The following is a 15,753-nucleotide window of genomic DNA, read 5'->3' on the forward strand; positions in this document are numbered from 1 at the left end:
AAAAGAGGGAGAGAGAGATTTATATGTATTGTGATTTGTGTCCATTGCCTCTTATGCTGTCACTGGACACTACTGAGAAGAGTCTGTTTCCATCTTCTTTTCTCCTTTTCCAGATCAAGTAAGACTCCCCTCAATCTTTCTCTTCTCCAGGATAGACGGTGTCAGGTCTCAGCTTCTCCTCATACAAAAGATACTTATCTCCTGTGATCATCTTCATGGCCCTTTGCTGACCTTGCTCCAGTAAATCCAAATCTTTCTTGCCTTGGAAGCCAAGAGCAGGACACATCTGCCCTCACCAGTGCTGAGTAGCATCACCCCCACTGACCTGCTGGCAATGGTTTTCATAATGCAACCCAGGGCACTGTTGTACTTCTTTGATGCAAAAGCCCACTGCTAGTTTATGTTTGACTTGGTTTCCATCAGGACGCCAGGTTCCTTGCAAAGCTGCTTTCCAGATGGTTGGCCCCAGCCCTGTGGTTGTTCCCCTTCAGTTGCAAGACTTTACATTTCATTTTATTGAATATTCTTGTCAGTCCATTTCTCCAGCCTGTTCACATTCGTTTGAAAGGAAGCACAAGCACTTTGTGTATCAACCACTACACTCAGTTTTGTATCCTCTGCAAACCTGCTTGAGGTATACTTTGTCCTGTCATCCAGGTCATTAATGAAGAAGAAAAAAGATGGCCCAAATACCAGCCACAGTCATTACTAGTTAGTGGCTTCTAGCTGAACTCCTCTCCTCTGTTCACAAACTTCTGTGCCTGACACTTCAGCCAATTTTCAGAGACTGGTTCTGGTTGTTTCCCCTTTCACTGCAGTGTGGTAGCCTTCACCTGACAATTAACAAGACTTGTTTGGCTAAATCAGCAAAATGGGATGTATTCTAGATAAAGCCCAGTGTCATATGTTTAATATTTTGAATTAAACAGAGGATCAAACTGATCCCGCAAAAAATGAAGTTCTCAGAGGTTTTCAGTGCTACAAAACATATGGTTCTGTTTTCAGACTTCTGGATGCCTTGTCCCCGTGCAAGTCCCTCAGAGCTGTGTCTACTACTTGAAATAAAGCAGTATAACAAGCAGTGTGCTTATGAGATCATAACATCATTGCTGGCAATGCCAGCTTTTCAGTCCATCCAGACACTAAAAGAACAGTAAACAGTAACATTTAAGCCACGTCAGATCTTGAAAGTGCACACAAAAAAGCAAGCTGTAGAAAGTATGTCTGGTCAGTGAATTCCTTCTGTCTGGAAGTGATGAAATACATGGCTATTCGGAAGGGTTTTCAGGTAATGCAGGTATGAGAATTGGGAGTGAAAGTTAACTTCAAACCAAAACCATCAATCAAATGCTAAGGTATGAAATGATCCCACTTCTTTTTTATAGATGCTGCCTGGAAATCAATTACTGTATTTGCACCTTTTTCAGATCAGAAATTCCCAAACAGAAAAGAATGTCAATAAGCAGAAGGATTTGGTCCAAGTTTTTGAAGATAATGTCAGTAATAACCTGTTGTCCATGTTTAGGGTTTTCATGGGTGATGTAGAAAGATAGAAGAGATAGGTAATTTTTTAAAGGGTTCTGAAACTTCCATGCTTTCAACAGTTTTCATGAACCCTGAAGCTAAGGTATCAAACACTCTAATAAAAAAAAGTGAAGAAAAATATTTGACTTCTTGTTTGGCAGTGTTTGCTTCGAAGACTACACTGGGTGGTGGTATGACTGTCTCTCTTCTTCCTCTATTCCTTCTCTACTTCTAGATATCCACCTAATGCATTTTCATCTATGTTTCCACCTTGCTTCTCTTTCTCTTCCATATTACTGCTTTGGGTCAGAAGACAGCATTTATTTTTTGATCTTCATTTCTCACAGTCTTATAAAGCATTATGAAAAACGGCGACTGGCAAAATTACTGCTGCATGTTATGGAGCCAGTTCCCACCAGGGAACTTGGGTGAAAGTGCCAGATGCCAAGGAGCAACTCAGATTTCTGTGATCCCTCTGATCCCCTCAGCTTCTCTGCAGAAACTGGGAACTCTAAGAAATGACAGTGGGCAGGCTAACAAAAGTAATTCAAATCACCTGACAGCCAAACCATTTATTTGGGAGAACCACTTGGTTGGGTGAGCGATTGTCCTCTAAATACATTTTCCAGACAGTTTCCTTTGGCAATCAGAGCGGGTGGCCAGAGAAAAATGCTGTACTGGGCCACTTGGTGGGATGGGAAAGTGGAAGGTGAAATGCAGCTTATGTCCCCAGGCTCAGAGGCTTGGTGGAAATCTGGTTGGCAGTAGTCATAGCATGCCTACTTGTGGAGTTGATGCCACATGGCAATCTGTCTTCTGGGGTTCCTCAGCATTTCTTCCCAGTGGTTCCTCTCTGTGCCTGTGACATGCAAACCCAGGCTGCACTTGCCGAGCACTTGGCTTTGCCCAGCACCATCCTGGCTCAGAATTTCCAGCTCTACACTAGAGGCACGTAGCAGCTCGTGAGGCACCTCAAACATGATCATCTCATTCCAGACGGGGTTGATCTTGTGCTTTGCACGTTTGGTCTGCTTCTTCTTCAGCTTCAAGGACTGATGCCTCAGGGTCACCTTGACAGAAACGTCTACAAAGAAATCAGAGAGACTGTATTAATGAACATTTAATAAAATGAATGCCAGAGAACTTTAACTATTGACAACAGGCTGAATAAGAGAATATGAGAAACATTGATCTTGTTTTTTTTTAGCTTTCTCTTTTTAAAATTTGTTCAAAGCTGTTTAGCTTTCTAAGTCAACTGTTTGGGTTTTTTTCTAGCAAACACCATATTTCCCACTTTCTTTCTGTATTACTTCATAGCAGAAACAATAATTTCAGTTTTTCTTGCTATTCCACTCACCGTTTCCAAGTAGATCTTTCAGCTGCTTGGAATGGAGATTTTTAGCCTTAATAATCACCACAAGCAGGCGGTTTGCAGCTGGCAGATAGCTGATAGAGAGCAGAACTTCCCCGTGGCCTGTAGATGGCTCCTGGAAATTGAGATGTATAAAGAGTTAATTTTGTATGCAATCTAGGTCTAACATTAGGAAAACTAAATAACACAAGGAGATGAATTTAAGGTCATAGACTGATCAAACTCTCTCCCCGTCTCAGTACAGGAGACTTTTCCAGTTAAACTGGATCAGATCAAACCAGGCAGCATATTCAAGTGACCTCGTTCACTCACAGGGACCAGAACACAATGATTACTCCTTTCTTTTGCTACTGGAAAGCAACTGAGGGAAACTTAGGTTAAACATTAGGATGAAATTCTTTATTCAAGGTGTGGTGAGGCACTGGTACAGACTGTCCAGTGAAGCTGTGGATGCCCCTTTCCTGGAGGTGGATGGGTACCTGGGCAGCCTGAGCTGGTGGGTGACAGCACTGTCCATGGCAAGGGGTTGGAACTGAGTGGGCTTTGAGGTCCCTTCCAACTCAAGCCTTTCTACAATTCCATGAACTGCATCCTAACACCTACTTCCAGTGGAATATTTAATCAGAAGAGAATTTGGGGCTGAACTCTGTGTAAGTATTCCATCATTTTGTGAGAGACTATCTAGCTGTCCTTGATTTATATCCTCTACTTCCATTACTGCTCTTTTTAATTCACTCATCACTTCTGTGAGGGGTCTTTGGGCAGACGTGGTCCCAAGTCTCCACTGCTTAACTGTCAGGCTGTCTGGGAAAGAGTAGGTGAAGCCTTGGCTTGTGCCACCCAGCTACCCTGGAGCTGGAGTTGAACCTTCTTTGTCAACCATATCTGATGGTAGAAAAAACAACAGCCAATCTAAAACCCTCATCAGCTCAGCACAGTGCTCTACTCTTCCTCTGTTCTGGCTTCCCTGCAGTCTGTGTACAGCTATCCCTGTTGCCCCAGTGGGATTAACCTCAGGGCAAATGCTCTGAAAAATCAAGCATTCACTTCATGGGGCCATATGTATTTTGGTTTGGGGTTCTTTGATTCCTTTCTTCCCATTAGCAATTGTCCTCTTATCCTCCTGACCTTTATTCCGCTCTCTCGCTTGCTCTGTACAAATATCTCTGAAGGCAGAAAAAGAGGAAAATGACTTCTCATCAGCTGAGCTTGCCTTGGAAAGCAGCACTTCTGCCATGCAAAGAAGGAAAGGAATTGCCCGCCGTGCTTGCAGAGCTGCAAGCCTATGGCGAAGACGAGAGGGATGTAGTTACTCTCCATAAGTGCAAGATTGTGACAGAAATCTGTTTTAGTGTGAGGTTAATGACCCAGAAGAGACACAGAAGCCAATGTCAATTCAACAGACTCCCTTTGGACTCCTTAGTGTGATCTACAAGCTTTAGGACAGACAGCCTTCCTCTAGGCCGTTTCTGTGCTCTCTACTTGCAGTTCTAAGTGAGCCATAAATATTTCAAATTAAGTTTTCACCGGGTTACTTCCAACAGGCAAGGACAAGCCCTCTGTATGCTTCCCGTGAGGTGACTGACTCTCCAGAAAGCATGGCTGTCATCACTGTCTGGTTTGAATGACTTATTTGTCGTGCACAACTCAGGTGGGAGGCCATTAGCAAGGAAGCCTGAAATTCAATCCCAGATCAGTCCGGGTAAATCTTTCTTCATGCACTCAGGTAGCAACAAAGGGCTTGTATATGTTTCATTTAAATAAATCCTGCCCTAAATGCAAGTACATCTTAAGAAAGAAACACAAAAAGAGGCAGATTTAAATGGCTGTTTGTCCCTGAAAAATACAAATATCACTTTAATGCAAAACCATAATTTTGGCAAGCTATGAACTGCTTTTGTTTACATATCCACCCTGTTTCTCACAAAGTCTCACTCTGTAGCTCTTGGCTAGAAGCTGGTTGCTCTAGCCCCATGCATAGGCAAATGTAAAGGCTGAGAGAGGCTGGGTGCTGCAGTGGGCTGTAAATGCACATACACTCGTGTGCATATGTAATCACTGTGCACACACGACACATGTTGTGCTCATGGCTTTTTGGCCTCTAATATTCTGATGGAGTTCTTGACCACCCTGTATCCACATGAAACCAAAACTGTAATGGTTGGTTTCTGCTGAAGATTTGCATGAAGGATCTGAGCCAAAGGTTCTTTTCCTTCTCCCTTTTTCTCTGCACTGAGGATAAGAGGCATCAGAGGGTCAGTGGTGAGTTACTATGCAGGGCACCATGAAATCACAAAAGGAAAGGTGCTATGCAAGCAACCACTATCATCACTGTCATTAGCAAAGCAGTGGGAGGGAAGGAAGACAAGATAAGGACATCAGTCTGCAATATCTGTGATTTGCATTGCTCACAGCACTCCGTGAATTCCTGAATACTAATTGCATTACCTGGTTAGCTGCAAGCTCCCCTCTGAGCTCTTTCCCCTGTGTGGGAGAATTACCAAGAGGATAGGAATGAAATTTCTGCGGCTCACAGCTTTTCAAGGAAATGTCAGACTTTAAACAAAGCCCACTAACTTTGTTCCTGGATGGATGCTGTCAAAAATAGCTGCTCTTTTTTGATCAGCTCTTCCTCACTGCCTCCCGCTCTGGTTCTGAATGAATGATTCAGGATCTGTATATAGGCTATTTGTGCAAGGGTTGGCTCTCTTAGGTCCCAGATGACGCAAATTCAGCTTTCACTGCACATCCTCAGCTCAAACTGGGGCAGTACAGTTCAGCAGTACAGTTAGTGTTAACCTTGCACTGTCAGCCTGTAGTAGAAATGAGTGCTGTCCAGTTTCTGTGTGTACCCAGAGTACCCAGTATGCCAGGACTCTACCAGGTGTACATGAGTGAAAACCAACCATCGCTGTGAACTGGTTGCTAATTGAGTATTGTTTACAAAGTGGATATTACAGTAGACTGGGGAGAATAGAGGGCTCTATTTATCATCGTTAAGGGATTTATGTAATTACGACTTACATGAGAATAATTTCTTTTGGACCTCCATTTTTTTTCAGCAGCAAAAATTGCCAGATCTTCTGCCCTTCTCTCAGCCAGAGGTTTTTCTTTAGTGTAGAGTAGGTTGCTATCAGGTGCCCTACCCACATCCAGCCCTGCAGAGGAGGCACAACCTAGCAGCTGAACTTTTGCTACCACAGTCCCTGCATTGTTTACACACAGAAACACACGTAACTTCCAAACATAGGCTTTCAATTGCAGATATCAGTATCAGATTATCATGTAATTGAGGGAGGAGGAAAGGGAGTTTTAACACATCTTAAATTCCAGGAGCTGTAGATGAAGGGGCTGGGCTGATGGGCTTTTGACTGCTTTCTGAAATGGTTAGGTCAATACAGAGTTCTACTATATCACCTTTACAATCACACATTGCCCTTCCAAACTGGAGTCCAGATGCATGGAGCCAGCCACCCATGGATGTGCAGCTGTATTGGAAGAGGGCTTTTCTTATCCAGACAATAACTAGAGGCTCTGTACTAGAGACACAGACTGAGTCCATACCTTCTCTGGGGTCTTTAGCCTTTCCCACTGGGCCATCCCGAAGTCCTCCATGTTAGCAAGGCTCAGTTTGAGTTCCCCCACAATGCTGTGTCTGGAGAACTTGTCGCAGTTTCTCAAGGTGAGAGTCAGTGTCCCCTCTTGCATCTCCTCCTCAGTTAATGGAAACCGCAGGGCCTCCTCCCAGAGGGTGTGAAGCACCTTCTTCTTCAGCTCTGTCTGGGCTTCAGTCATGCCAGATTTGCTCACCAGTGTGCCCAATATGTAGCAATGGCAGCCAGCATCTTGGTCACTACTCATTTTGCCATGCATAGCTGGAAAGGAAAGATTGACCTTAAATACCTTTCACAAAGGATAGTCCTGAAGAAGTCCAAGTAGAGAATCATCAGTAGCAGATTTCTGCCTCTTACCTTCCAGAAGGGCCACGCACAGCTCAGCTTTTTGTTGATCATACGTGAGGGAATAGCGCAGTTCAGGGACCTGGTTACAGCTGGCTGCCCGCTCGGGCTTCAAGTGCTCCGTGACACACACATCCTTTACCACACCTGGAACTGAAGTAACCCCATTAGCAAGGAAGTCTTTTCCTTCCAGGATAGACAAATCCACCTTGTCTTAACTCTTCTAAATGGCTTACTATTCTTGTAATTTGTACGTAGGAATATCACTTCTGTACCATCTTCCCTCATCGTATCTCCTTCTTGCTGCCTTCTTACACATTCAATTCCTTCTACGGCACTTGGACAAGCTTCCTGTTCCCTCCACCACCATGTGTTCTAAGATGGTTCACACATTTGCTCTTTCACCTTGTGCCAAAGCCAAGGTGCCTAAACTATTTGCTTGTTACTGTATTGTTTCATATACATTTTTTACACATGTTTGTGTAAAAAACTCTTGTGATTTTTTTTAAGTGAGAGTTTGAGTCTGCTTTAGAGCTATCATGCAACTCTGCATTAATTCAGGCCTCTATAACCTTTTTTAAAATTTATTTTAACATTACAGTCTTTGTCATGCAGAAAGCCAATGTGACATCTATTCCCATGGCACTTGATCACATTGAGGATAGTGAGCTTAGGAAGGTGTGAGGCAGTTTCTCCACGTATGATTTTGAAGCTGAGTACACATTGTGTACTGAAATAAAGTAAGAGGCAAGACTAAAAGGGAAGGCACATCTTTCTATCATCAAAAGAACTGCAAGGTCAGTTCTTATTCACATAGAAAATAATAGAGGGACTGCACATTTTCTCCAAAAAATCTCAGCCACAGTCCCAGTCAGTTCAGTGTGGCACCAAAAGGAGAATGCAACAGGTCTTGCTTTATTTCAGTAATATGAAATCAGGCACAGCAGGAAGCAGACTTGTGCCATTAGCAGTGCAGAGGGGCTCTTACACCGTCACACTTATGTAGAGCTTTAGTCTACATACTGCCATCATCTTTCAGGCTCTACACCCTGTGACTGTCTTCCTAACATCCAGGGATGTGTCTCAGACAGTCTTTTCCTCTAATGCAACTGCTTCCCATGTGTAGTGGAAATGCTAAATCAGGGCCTGAACCAGCGATTGAGCACCTGGTGGGAAGGCAGGGCCAACCCAGGGGAGCTCAGGTGCACGCAATGCACCTGAGTGACTGGAAGGTCTGGTGCCAGGATCCACCCCTTCCCAGACTCAGTTAAGGGCTGGCAGTGGAAGCATGGGTGTTTCACTGGACATCCCTGCCTACCTGAGGTCTTCTAAAGGTAAGCAGGCTTTCTTCTTTCATTTCTGTATCTACGGATGTTGTGTTTTGGTTTGTCCCCATTTGCTGCAGTCTAAGATTTTGCTATCCCTCTATTATTACTGTATTTTCAGTGCAGTATAGCATTACACCATGGTACTCTTTAGTTTTCTGTGCTTGCAGGTTTCAGGTGGATGGGCTTTAAGTGATTGACATGACCCCCTTTCTCCCATAAGGACAAAAATACAGTCACAGGTAATATAAATAGAAAGAGCTTAAAAAAAAAAAAAAAAAGTCATGACAGATGGCACTGTGTCTCTGGCAAATCATCATGAAGGCTTCGTTAGTATTGCAACATAGTACCATAAGAGTCAATCATGGTGTTAAAACGAGAGCTATAGAGGTAAAAATCATTATGGAAGCAACCCAGGCATGCTACCAGATGTATATAATTAGTGTTACATTTTTCTCTAGAGTTCTAGGAATCTTATGTTCTAGGCTTTAGCTTGCTACCTCTTGGACTGGCTGAAAAACAAGAATGCTGTTTGGCAGAAGAAAGTGTTGAGGTGTCAGCCTTTAGTTTCACTTCACATTACAAATGTTACAACGTACCAAGACCATCTCATGGAACTGGTGGAATAAAGAAGCAGGGAAAATAAAGTAGAAACTTGAACTCATACCACTGATGTCCCTGATATAGGCTATTGTGGACAGCTAGCAGTCTTTTTGGAGGAGCAGTACTGCCTAGTTTTTACCAGGTATTCCATCCATATTGTGGCAACAGCTCTTGGTGAAACTTCACACTGAATATATGCTTTTCAACATAAAACCTGCTTCCCAAGAGCTAGATTCTTCATCAACAAAGTCTTCAGATAAAAAAAAAACAACCAATTGTAATTATGGATTTGTTATTTAAATTTCCTGATGTGCTCCTTGATTACTTAATATTAAACACATGCGTTTAAAAAAGAGCTCACAATAGTCATGATAGGAGAGTGAAAAGCATTCAGTGTCTTCATTTCCATGTTTATCACTCTAACTAACGTCACATAATGTTCAAAAGTATTGGAGATCTACACCCTGAAAAGAAATCTTTAGTCTGATAGTCTGAAGGCCAAATGTTCCTACCGTTTTGAGGGAGAATGAACAATTCTTCATTTACTTGTATTTTCATCCTGTTCTCATCCAAAACGGCATGTTTTACAGTGGCTGGTTCTTCTGTTGTCTTCAAGGAGTATTGTGTGTAGTTAACAACTTCAGGTGAAGTTACAACAGGTTTGGGGCCATACATGTTGGGAAACTTCAGGAGAGCTCGAGGCTGGACTGGCTCTGCAGTTTTCTTAACATTGAACTGAAAATTTAAGACAGCATTTATTATTTTTTCATTAACTCTTTTGTATCTCTCTATGTCAAAAGAGCTGATACAAAGGGAGATAAGATGGTATCCCTGGTTATTCTTGCTGCCATTGTTTCTCAGGTTAGAGAAACCACTGCCTTCCCATGTGTCAAAAGATTTTCTTGTGAAATTTGTTACCAGTCTATTTGGTGTATGTCTTTCTGATTAAGAGTTTACCACTACCTCTTATTTATGCAACACTTCGAGTAAACTTGTAGAAAGCATTAGGAAGGCAAAGGCATGGGTCGCACAGTGTGTGTAGCAGTCATGTAAAAAGACAAAGGAGAAATGATTGAGCAGACCAGCCTTACAACAGCACGTCAAGAATAATAAGTCAGTGGTCTATCAGTCTCGGGGATTATCTGTTTTCTCTGAGGAGCAGAGTTCCACCTGATCCTTAGAAACGCATTACTCCTTTATTATATGGGAAATATATATCATCTTCTTTGAGTTTGTTTTCACAAATTCATTTCTCTGGTGACTGCTGAACGTGGTATCAACAGAAGAACTTGAAAAATGGTGTAATGCCCTGGCAGAATGGGCAAATGTTGACACAGAATTATATTCTCTCCCAACAATGAAAAGTATTTTAGTGGAATGTAGCAGTCATCTTTTCTTCGTATCTCGTGAAAGAATCCCATATGCTCACAACTGAAATAATTTCTTATTTGTATTTGGATTCATCAACAGGAAAGCTCAAAAGATGACTGGCAAATGAGTCTGACCCTCTCATCAGATTTGATTAATATTTCCAAAGTATGTAAAAGAAAAAGCGGAAGTAAGACTACAATTTTGTTTGATTATTGTGCACTGGGATTCTCTCCAATCCCACTGCCTGCCAACCTATTCTATGTACAGTATAGAACGGAGGTGAGCCAAAAAATATTCATAACTGTAATTAAAGTTTTTCATTAGTGTCATTGTTTCCTATTAATAAAGAATGTAGATGATGCCCTGAAGCATTTGTCTGTGTTGGGCCTGTGTGGTCCCAGTTTGTATGTCCTGAGGGAGATTAGTTATTCTTCAAGAAGCAGAGCTGAAGAAAAAGAGTAGTCTTGGTCTCTAGATCTCTAGCCAATGTTCTGCTTTTGGGTATCATAGCACTGCAGTTGCATGGATTTGTCAGTGATAAAGAGCTAATTAGGTCACTCACTCCATCTTCAAGGCAACTGGTGCACTGATGTTTAGGGAGTCCACTATGTAACAGCATTTTCTCTTATCTAATTTTAAGGACACTGAAACAGGAGTCAGTTGAAAAAGAACCACATCTCTGTGTGCAGATACCCACCTAGCATTCAGCTGAGTTCAGGTATTATGTAAGTCATATAGTGCTGGTTTATAATAGTGATATAGTGAAATCCCTCTCTTAGAGATGTGTCTCATCAGTCCTAAAATGCATAGGAAGTTTGATGTAACTTATCGAAGTTTTCCATTCTTCAGATCAAGACCAATCAACCAAAATATGTTAGGAACTACTAGACAATAGCTTGAAGAAACAGGATATTTTTGTTCTGCAAGGACTTTAAACACTCATGCAGCTACTGCCTGTTCTTTCTCTCTTGACCCTGCTGTATGAGGCTGCTGTTTTAGCCATTGACCATCACACCACAGCAGCAAACCTGGGTGCTATGTGCATCTCACATATGAAGCACTCTGGGGTATCCTTTCAGATGAAAAATACTGTACAAACTTGAGGTATTGTTAGTACAATCTTCTCCTCCGCTTGCTAAAAGGAAGATACTTAGTCAGGAAATTCATCAGCACACTGCAACTAAGAGCTCCACTGGGTCTAAATATTCTTCTAGTCTGTCTGCTCAGTAGAATTAGAGATGAGAGACATATGTGAGCACAGTGGGACTAGCTCACCCCCTCTTCCAACTGCATCTGCCTCTGTTTATTATTTTTGCTGCCAGCTCTGTTTCCAAGTGCTGTCTGTAAGCTACTTGCAGAGCTGTGCCCTATGGAAGTTCCCTTTGCAGCAGCAGTATCTTAAATACAGAAGAATTCAGATAGTTCTGCATAAAATGTGTGAAAGCAAAGAAACCAAAATTAGCTGGGAGGCTTCAGCTGACCCTTCTTTGTCTGGCAGTATTGACATTCAGACAACACACCAGATTGTTGCCACTGCTGGATGTGTTTAGGCATTTTGACCTGCACCTTTTGCTGACATTTTGCATGTCTACAGCAGTTATTAATTGTTCCGTGGATGTATCTTTGTGTTTGAACTCTTCCTTCTCAAGTATGCAGGGCATGTCCATGGGGAGCCTCTGTCTATAGCAAATACAAGCATCAGTGTCATGGGAGACATGCCAAGTAAATAAAATACAGACTTGCTTCATCTTCCTACTGTCATCTCTCTGTTTATCAGAATCAGTGGCCCTGACAAGCTTCAGTAATTAAGTATGCCAAACACTGACTAGGATATACAGTGCTTTAATGCAGTTGGAAAAAAGTCCCAACAGGGCAATTCACAAACATAGATGCAGAGGATGTAACTAAGGCACAAGCTCAGAACTCAATTTGAGATTTATTCCTTCAAGGAAAGAAGGCTAATTCCGATTCAGTGAAAGCACAGGAGAATGCATGTGCCTGGCAACAAAACTGTTTAAGCTGGAAAGAATTGTTAAAGATAGAGGATATGCAAACTATGAACATTTTGCTCTTTCTGTTACAGAATGTTCATTTGGCTGCAATAATTTGTCCAGATTTCTTAAAGAAAAAAAGAAAAGGTGGAAAAGGACTTAATGTTTTTAGCATTATAGACATTGGATAAGAGTGATACACTGAGGATAGGTTGAATAATTTGATGTATTGATCAAACATTAGACTATGTTGTGGCAAGACCTGATGTAGAAATCTTGTGAGGACTATAACCCATGAAATGCTGGGTACTGGGGTCTTAATTGTAGTTGGTTGGACTTCTTGGTGACTTATTGGTATTTCACTCGTGCAAAAAGGATGACATCTTGAAGGACAAGCTCCAGAGTTTATTAATGCTTTCTCACAATATTTCAGAAAAGGCTATGTAAAATAAAATATCCATTCAAAAAATGAAGTTCAAGTAATGATTTAAGAGGTTTTTTGAGATTAAAAAAAAAGAGCAACAACAACAAATCTTTTGTGCAAAGAGATTAGGAAAAAATGCTATGCAAAGTGATGATGACTGTCAAAGATCCACACTTCTCATTCACTTTAACAGCAAATTTCAAAAATCTCAACATTATTGCACATCCTTTTATACAGAAGTTGTATGGGTTAGACAAGAAAGGAGATTGGTGAAGACTTGACAGACTATCAAAGAGGGCAGATAGCAGCTGAAATTCATCTTAGGAAAATGCAAGCCAATACTAGAAGGTATTGACCACACTTGTGGAAGAATGGTCAGAATTAGCAGGAATCTCTGGAGAAGTCCTAAACGTGGTGCAGGTGTTCATTCAGTCATGGTCAGTGGAGCCTCCTCCCATCCTCCTGCAATCAGAAGCTACTGTGATGCTGTTCTGCATCATATGTTACAATATAACTCGGATACGGTCATCTTTCCTCAGAATAATCTGTAACAGGAGAATGGGGGAAGCTCTTTACTGAGAGTCGAAGAGCAGTACCCAGAGAAAGACTGAATACATACACATTACAGAGAAGTTCAGCTAGGATTCCTGCTACGCTCTTTAGTACGAGAATGATAGGTAGTTCAGATAATTAAATGAAGACTCTTATACAGTGGATCACCAGTCTTTGGACTTGGTTGCTGTGGCAGAACATCTGGCTGAACAGCCAGGTGGAAGTGATGTGGGCTTAAGCACATATAAGCCTCAAGAGCAACAGCCAACAGGTAATACTTCCAGAGACTGATGGGTTGCTATAGCTCATGCTGAAGACTGTAATCAACAAAGAAATTAGTCAAACACTTTCCTTTGGAGGAGAGCTTCTCATTAATAAGTGTCCTATAATTCCCATTGCTCTCTCTTGCACTGGTCTCAGGAATAAATCAAGGGATATTCTGGATTCTAATAAGAAAGAAGGCTCATGCAAGGATGCCTGACGTTACCAGTATGTCACACTGTTCTTACAGTGAGTAACAGAGGAATCCACAGCATGCTGAGATTGTTCAGTCCTCACAACACAGATTCTCGCTAGTGTTTTTATTATCACTTCAATGCCTGGTTTTAACTTCACCAATAATTAATCCTTCCCCCTCTCCCCTCCCCCCCTTTAGAGGGGCAGAGAGAGGAAGAGGGATGGTTATTTTTTTCCTCAAGAAACCAGCTGTTGAGAGGGAACTATCCTGCAGGAACCATAAGATGCTGTGAACAGAGCTAGATAAATAGCTGGTACAGGAGATCCCAGCAGGAGTCTTGTCTTTATAATGCTATGTGCCACCTGGTAAAGTCCAGTCTTCTGTCCTCAGGAAATGATTTCCCTCATGACTAGACTGACAGCTGAGCAGCCTTTCAGACCTCCTCCCCTATTTTTTTTTTTTTTTTCACCATTAGCAGCTTTCTCTTTGGCAGTGTGGCAGCTGTCTGCTGCTCTGGTAATTCTGTGGGTCACCCAGCTCCCACCTCTTTTCCCCTCAGTCTTCCTCCCAGTAATGTGATGTTACATCCTGAATATAGTAAGCAGATAAATAGGCAGCATAAACCACATGCTGAACAGCTTAATAGAGAAGTTGCATTTCCCCCCCCCCCTCAGCATTTAAGGAAAAATCAGAGAGTGAGAGATGGTGTCTTACTTGCTGGGCTGGTTGAAGCACACTGGGTTTAGTATTTTCCGTGTCCTCATCTTGGTCCTTTTCTGAGAGTCCTTTCCCTGGTTGCTTGCATTTGCAGAAGCAGGTGAGACCACAGAGGGCAAGGATGCTAGTTGCAGTCCCTAAGGTAGCCCCAAGGGCAATAATTGGGGCAGACAAAACCATTGTCCTGAGCTGCACAGGAACAAAAAGCAATGAAAACCTGTGACTCCTTCTCCTCCCTGGGAGAGCAGCTGTTTTACATTCACTCCGTTTTCTAGCCTGGCTTCATTCTCCTTGGAAGTCTGAAAACAATTATTTTGTGCAGCAAAGAAAAGGGACCAATCTAGAGACAGAGATAAATCATCCCACCTTTGCTAGGCAACAAGATTCCCTTTCTATCCTGATAATGATGTTTCTGCTCCAGGTCAGGTAGAGGAAGTAGTGCTTGTGGAGGCTGTAATATCCATATAGCTGCAAACAGGCAGTTTTCATTGAAGCCTGTTCTCCAGCTCCACTGGGAAAAGTCTGATGTGTGATAGAGAGGAAAGACGTCAGCAGAAGGGGCTGGGCCTTGCTAGCTAGCTCACAGAAAGAGAATCCAAATATTTGATCAGCTCTCCAGCTGTCTTTCTGAGAGCTAGCATGCTCATTTTCTCAAGAGGTTGAGATTTTTCTATTTTAACATAAAGATAGTGAGTGTCAGAAATGCTGGCCTGAGTCCCCTGGTTATGATACGCATGAGAGCACTACGGTCAGAACAAAGACTGCATCAGGCAAAACTTCCCCTTTCTTCAAAGGGTGGGGAATGGACACCTGCAAGGGTTAAACACATTCCCACACCTCACCTCTTTCCCCTCAGAGTGCAGGTCTGCACCTTTCGGAGCTGCTTTCTCCAGCATTAGTGCAGACCAGCATTTTTGTTCGAAAAGACAGCAGAAAATCCCATCAAACAAGGCACACTGATGCATATGCTTTTTCCTCTGGAGAGAATGAGAGAGCAAACAGCATATGCTGAGTATTAGTCACACTGCTTACTACACCAGTGTCAGGCAGTGAGCCAATGAGTGCAGTGAAAGAATCCACTTGAATAGACCTGAAGGGCCACACAGTTCTCTCAGACTTCCTTTGACTCATTTATTTTCGCCTTCTTTCTCAGACTGCTCAAGTTGGAGGAGAGGAAAATCAATTCCATTTCTCAATGTGTTTCTTGTGGCACAAATAACTGTTTCCTGGGGCGCTTCACAAGGAGTACCCAGTGGCCTGAAGATGGCTGTGATTCTGGGTCAGTATGTAAGTGGGCCAGAGTGAAACTAGTAATCAAGGTGCCAAATGTTCCTTTTATGGGTCTGGAAAAAGTAGCCGGATCTATTTCCTTTGTCCTTCTATTTTGGAATACAGCTTCAGTCTGTGGATCAGGAAAAAGAGTAAACTCTATACATAGAACTGTTTAGGAAAAAAATA

At 42.3% G+C, this 15,753-nt stretch overlaps 1 protein-coding gene across 2 annotated transcripts; it reads right to left on the bottom strand.

Moving 5' to 3' along the window:
* Nucleotides 1-6: 6 nt before the first annotated feature.
* On the bottom strand, nucleotides 7-14,841 carry SYT13 (synaptotagmin 13). Of its 2 annotated transcripts, none has more exons than XM_010711386.3 (6): nucleotides 14,293-14,841; nucleotides 9,296-9,518; nucleotides 6,868-7,002; nucleotides 6,461-6,771; nucleotides 2,882-3,011; nucleotides 7-2,608 (listed from the first exon to the last, which is right to left on the bottom strand). In XM_010711386.3, the coding sequence occupies exons 1-6, from the start codon at nucleotides 14,473-14,475 to the stop codon at nucleotides 2,304-2,306; spliced, it is 1,287 nt and encodes a 428-aa protein (XP_010709688.1). In that variant the 5' UTR covers nucleotides 14,476-14,841; the 3' UTR covers nucleotides 7-2,303. The 2 variants fall into 2 exon arrangements, with proteins under 2 accessions (XP_010709688.1, XP_010709687.1); XM_010711385.3 differs by having other exon boundaries at nucleotides 6,868-7,008.
* Between the last annotated feature and the right edge of the window lie 912 nt (nucleotides 14,842-15,753).

The sequence above is a fragment of the Meleagris gallopavo genome, chromosome 5 (assembly GCF_000146605.3).
Source record: "Meleagris gallopavo isolate NT-WF06-2002-E0010 breed Aviagen turkey brand Nicholas breeding stock chromosome 5, Turkey_5.1, whole genome shotgun sequence".
In the NCBI taxonomy this organism is placed as follows: domain Eukaryota; kingdom Metazoa; phylum Chordata; class Aves; order Galliformes; family Phasianidae; genus Meleagris; species Meleagris gallopavo.

What these genes read in the sequence shown, in the direction of transcription:
- SYT13 (XM_010711385.3), bottom strand. Translation starts at nt 14,475, where the DNA reads ATGGTTTTGTCTGCCCCAATTATTGCCCTTGGGGCTACCTTAGGGACT. An exon ending in GTGCGTGGCCCTTCTGGAAG is followed by an intron (nt 6,772 to 6,867) that starts GTAAGAGGCAGA and finishes TTTCCTTTCCAG; the next exon opens with CTATGCATGGCAAAATGAGT. An exon ending in GAAAGATCTACTTGGAAACG is followed by an intron (nt 2,609 to 2,881) that starts GTGAGTGGAATA and finishes ATTTCTTTGTAG; the next exon opens with ACGTTTCTGTCAAGGTGACC.